This window comes from Equus asinus, chromosome 3, assembly GCF_041296235.1.
Source record: "Equus asinus isolate D_3611 breed Donkey chromosome 3, EquAss-T2T_v2, whole genome shotgun sequence".
Taxonomy (NCBI): Eukaryota; Metazoa; Chordata; class Mammalia; order Perissodactyla; family Equidae; genus Equus; species Equus asinus.
The window spans coordinates 44,024,001-44,030,000 of NC_091792.1; the positions used below are offsets into that span (position 1 = coordinate 44,024,001).

At 31.3% G+C, this 6,000-nt stretch overlaps 1 protein-coding gene across 8 annotated transcripts in view; it reads left to right on the top strand.

Annotated features, from left to right (window-relative positions):
* The window catches only part of GRIA2 (glutamate ionotropic receptor AMPA type subunit 2), a 143,031-nt gene that overhangs the window by 130,928 nt on the left and 6,103 nt on the right, over positions 1-6,000 (top strand). For all 8 annotated transcript variants that reach the window (XR_011501975.1, XM_070504963.1, XM_070504962.1 and 5 more), the window contains exon 13: positions 5,987-6,000. This exon is cut by the window's right edge and continues 234 nt beyond it. Coding sequence is in view for 7 of the 8 variants with exons in the window: in XM_070504963.1 (XP_070361064.1) it covers positions 5,987-6,000 (14 nt within the window). In the remaining variant the exon portion in view is untranslated. The remainder of the gene's footprint in view (positions 1-5,986) is intronic.

The window sequence follows — 6,000 nt, forward strand, 5'->3', positions numbered from 1 at the left end:
AACCACATTTCTGTAAAATACTTTAAAAACTGTAATCCTTTATAAATTAGCTATATTACATTTTAATAAAAAAGGAGAAAAACATATTGTGAGATTTCATATAAAATGTTTTTAATTACCTCATACATCTGATTTTAATGATTCCAAAAATATTTTCCACTGACTTGATTCATGACTTCATGGAATCAACAATTTGAATATTTTTTTTACTTTAAATCCAAAGAATTATGGTATTAAACATCAAATCTGAGTAAAGCTAAGGAATGATCAGAGGAATGTCTAAGAAAATATTTTTATTGACTTCATTAAAATATTTACTATTAATTTTTTACATGAAGTAAATGTACTTTTTGATTGTGTAAAAGAAAATCATTATATGAGCAAAAACTCATGTTTTCTAGCCATATGCTAGGTAAGAAGTGTTAAATTGATGGAATTAAGCTCTCTGAAAATCCTTATTGGTACACCACAACTTCCTAATTTTCCCTTCTGTTCATTTGCACTGTGGAAGTCTTTTTTCCATCAGGGAAAATAATGAGCTTCTTTTTAAACTTAAAGAAAAACTTTAAAGTAAATAGTCTTTTACCTTTTTCGTATGATGAGATAAACTTTTATTTACGAAAGTGATTTAAAAAGACTCAGAAGAGGTCTAGGGATTTTATCAGACATAATTGCACTTGAAATACTAAACACCTTTTGAGTTTTCTTACTTTTCTTATTATTTCTTCCATTTTTGTGATACTATTGTTGGCAAATGAAGATAAAAACTAGTTTCAAATTAGAAATAAGAACCAAGTTTCAAAGCCCTTTTGTGTGTTTTCATTATTGTATTGTTTTTATCTGTGTTTTAGAGCTCATTCTCAGCTCATACCCTTAAAAATGAATTTGTGTATTGGAATGTAAATGTAATTTTTCTTGATATATATGCTTTGTGACTACCACATACCAAAGCCTGTCATAAGTGTAGCAATTAAAGCCCCTGCAATGGGAACAAGATAGACCTATCTTTTAGGTATTTTGCTCCCTTGTAAGTAACCTAATTCAAAAACTTTTCAAGTATGTTGAAAAGATAATTAATGATCTATTTCAAAATTCTCATTAACGAAAGTGATTTTTATTGGGAGAATCCCATTAAAACTAAAACACTTCCAGTATTGGACAAAGCATGGAAGTAGATTTGGCTCTTCCATTTACCAACAGAATTCTATTCTTATCCTCAGGGATTTATTCTCCCAGTGTCAGAGGAATAGTTATCCCTGTTTCTGTAAAGCTAACACCTCCATTTGGGTCTTTGACGTCTCTTTCAATTATCAAAGATGTTGCTCTAAAACTTATACCTTAATAATGTCTTTAGTCTTTCTATTGCCGCAGGCTCCTTCTTCCTAGCTTTCAATCTAGGCTCAGATTTGCCTTAAGTTTGAAAAGTCCTTCTAACAGTGCTCTCCTTTATCTCTATTTCTCTTCTTCCTTTCCTTTAACTGATAAATTTATAAATTTGTTTCCTAGCCTAGAGTCTACTTTTTTCCATTCTGGCCACTTTCTCCTTCATTCTTTCAAATCCAATCTCCCTTATAACTGTGAAAATTGCCTTCCTAAAAGGGTCACTTAATGCCCTTCTAGCCAAATGGAAATGTCTTGTACGTATTTTCCTGCTTTGTAAGAACTGTGCTGCATTTAATACTGTTGTGCAAATTCCTCTGATACTTCTTTCTCCCTTGGTTCCTGAAACCCCAATGCTTTCTTATACATTCTATTTCTCTAACCACTCTGTTCTTTCCTTCACTGACTTCTTAACTTCTGTCCAGACTGTGTACTAAAGCTACATGCTTTTCTCCTACTACAACCTGTTTTGTAATCATTTTGCAAAAATAATTTTACAGTTTTTTACATTTAAACACCACTGACGTTTAATATACATAGCTATGCAAACTATTGAAGATGAGGCTTTAAAAGTCAATATTATTTTAACTTCTTTCAAAGAGATGTTGAAGACTTCTAATGATGCACAATACAGAAAGCGACAAGGAACACAATTTAAAATATCGATTCCTTTGATTAATTTCAACTGTATGTTGTTTATGTTGGAAATTGCATCTAAATAGAAAATGGACAACAGATACACTCACTTGGGGAGAGAACCCTACTATTAAAAATTAAAATTCCAATGTATAGTAGCAAATTTTTAAAATTCTGATCTCAAGTAAGTGACTGTAACTCAGAAACACACAAGCTTTTCTGGAGGGATTGCAGATTTGTGAACAGCAAAGAATAATAGAACAAGACCTATGGAAAATTCTTTTTCATCTGCCAACTCTAGTGGTTTCCAGGGACAGTTTGAATTCCTGCTGACATCCATAATGAAGCAATGGGGCATGCTATGAGTTCCACAGAAAGGCTAAAGAATCAGGACAAAGGGTGAAATCCTGAAGGAAAACTATCGTTTGTCTTTAATAGCTTTTTTATAGAATTTCAATCAAATGGACTAGAAAATATAGGTTATTTATTCACACTGTGACACTCTAATCTTTACATTTAGGAGGCTTTAGCTCAAGTTCTACTCACAAATAAAGTTATCTTCTTATTAATTGTTATAACTACCTCAGACATTGTAGAAAAAAGGAGAGGTTTTCATGAAAGTGTCTCTATTCATGTTTGAAGTAGAAGTGAGATCTAGAGTTTGTCACAATGGGGAGCAGAGTTCTAAAAACTCTGTAAATGCACTCCTGGTGTAAAGTCATGTCAGGCATTTGGAAATTTCTATTCAGATCTTTTGGACCTCATTTGTATTTGGAAATCAGTTAGAACCCCCATTCTAGCAAAAAATGTTCCACTGATGTTGTGAGAAGGTATTTTGATATTTTTTTTAGAAGTTAGTGGGTAAACACGATTTTTTTTGACAGTGGACTGTATAAGAATTAATAGACTAAATGGTGAAGAATGTCTGCATTGCAGCCCCTGTATTTCCTACTAATTCTTGAATAAGCGTGTATGTTTCATAAGAATTATAATTATTTCCTTTAAAAAGTCATTATTTTCTTAAAGGGGAAAATACTTATTTGGCTGGTATAAAAATTAATGCCTGTATTACTGTATATGAAGAAGAAATAAAGCTAAATTAAAATGACTATTGCCTTCTTTCACAGAAAAGGAAGCCATCTTTTTCTTAGATACAATTATATCAGTCGTGTTTAGTTTATATGAAACTTTCGCCAACAATGCTAGGCAATGGACATATTTTCTCTTTAAGTAGATATTACAATTTTACACAGTTATTTTCTGTGAAAATATTCACTAACTTTGTTAAAAAAGTAAACAGTAAACTAACAAGTGAGAGACGAATGAACTCACTGGGGCAAAATTGATATCTTTCGGAAATTCTAACATATGAAAGAAATTACTTTCAGCTTTATGTAGTATCATCAATGTGTGTTTTAAGATCTTGGATAATTTATAGATTTCATTAATCCACAATTACATCATAAAATCCTGCTCAGTTAATAAAAAGCCATGTTGTAATACACGTGAAGCCCGATTGTAAAGAGTGACTGATTTCACTTTATAGGACTTGTATGTCTAGATTAACATATGAGAACTTGTATATCTTCCAAATGATTCAGAATCACAAAGACAGATATTGAATAGGTCGGTTAAAACACTACAGCTGTGTACATTTTTTTTCTAGATTGCATTTTAAAATCCTTTATCCCTTGGAAAAAATTATTGTATTTATACATTGAGAAATATCTTTAAACCAACTGGGAAATGAGTGAAACAGGAATAGTGAAGTTTCCCTTCACTTAATGAATATAACCTTTGACATGACTCAAGTAATTTAAATGTCCCCTCAAAAATTTAGTCTTTAAAGAGAAGTCATCTTGATTTTAATCTGTGTTTTTCCTTTTACTTTGTTGCTAATTTTTGGATCTTCTCAAAGGGCGTCCATATTTATGAAGAATTCTATGTAGTATTTTAATGCCCCCAAATTTATATTTCAAAGTTGGAATAATTGACATGTTTAATGGATGATTTGATAAAAATTATTATTTAATTTTATCTTGAACTCTTATTTACCAGGTTATGATTTTGTTGCAAAACATTTTGATACCATCTGTTTTTGTAGGAATTCACATTACAAAAAAGATGTGGAAGTTTAATAAGATTGCATGATATATAATCAAATTCAAATATTGTAGCATCTTTCAATTTGGTAGAGAATGTGAGGGCAGAATATGGAGAAAAAACAGTATAAAAGTCTACAATAGGCAAAGATGCAGAGAAAGCAAAAATGTCCTGACCAATTGTCCGAATATTCAATTTGCATATATTAATTATGAACTATTTACATGCAAGAAACTGTGCAAGACACTATGAGGGTCATGAAGATAAAATTTCCCTCATTGGGGTCCCAGTGGAGCTTTCACTCTCATAGATGTGCTTTTTATGAGAGAAGAAGCCTAACTCACTAAGTAATGAAGTTTCAATCTGTTATCTCAAGAAGGGGCATATTTTAGAAATGGAAATAGGTTTAAGAGTGGTTTAGATAAATTATTAGATGATAGAAATGTTATTAATAAGCAAAGAACTTTTATAAATTTAGGTGAAAGTATCTTTTTGGGAGGCCATCTGTGTCTTCTCACAGCATAGACCACTGGGCTGACATGGTCCATGGGCTGTCTCAATATCGCAGTTCCTATTCAGATAGAGACAACGAAGACATGTGATGGATGTCTGAGCACCTCTCTCTGTTACGTGTATTATAAACTTCAGTGATACAAGCCTGCTTGCTACTTTATTTACACTGGACCTTGGATTTTCACCAAAATAGAATGTTTTTTATGTATATGTAAAGCTGTCCTAATTCCTAAACCCTAGGGCAGCATTCTAAACAAATTTGGACTTACATTATATCTGCTTATAATGAATCAATTTATCTTTGCTTTCTCTAAGATAAAGGTTATATTTTTACAATTCCTTAGACTAAAGAGCAAACAAACAAAAAGTCCCCAAACCTCATGAATCTTAAAAGCAAGTTTTCAGTTTCAAGGTTCCATTTCAAACCTCCTCTATTAGAATAATAAAAGGAGTTATTCAGAGGCACCTTCCCAAGAGAGATTCAAGTCAGTTGAGAAAATTGAAAATAGAAAAATAAGCAGACATTCAAATGCTATGACTTTCCAACTCTATGCTCAGCTTTCTTTTTCACTCTGAATAAAATATGAAATGACTCTTTTGATGTCTATCTTTGCTCTTGAGTCAATTTTTATGATAAACATCCTCTGTTATACTACTGCAATTAGTCCTTCTTTCTTTTATATCTGTCATTCATAAGAATGTGATTTTTTTCAAGTATGTATTCTAATAAACAGTATATTACAATTTAAATATTAAAAATGAAAATTTTCTGTTTAATTAAAAGAAAATGTCAATGCCCAAAGTATATTTCTTTGAAAAATCAATGTTATTCTAGAAGCATTTGAGTCATTATCTAATAGAGGCTTCCAGCATTATTTTGTTTATTCCTTAGATAATGGTCATTACATTAGGATCTTACCACTTATATACTCAACTAATTAACATTATACAGACTCCTGTTCTGCCAATAATTAAGAATAGATCCTTTAGGATTTTAGCAGTGAAGAAATCCTTTTGTCTGTGTCTTAAGTTGAATTATTCCTAGAGTTAATGTAGCGTATTTTTCAACTTATTTTGCAGTGTGACTATTTCAGATTACTTCTTGAGTGCATAGTATTTTGTTTACAGCAAAAATGTGCCATGACAAAATGACATATGAAGTCCTTAGAAATAGAAACAGAATTTATTTGATATAATGACAGAGTTATGAAGGACGAAATATTAGAAGTGGAGACTTGTCCAAATTCTATGTACCAACTCTGGGAGTTTTGAAAAGTATTACCTTCCTTTGTGTTTTGTCAAAAACTTTTGGGGCCATCTCTTAACTCTCTCTGGCGTCTTACTTTTTCTGCAGAGATCTAAAATTGC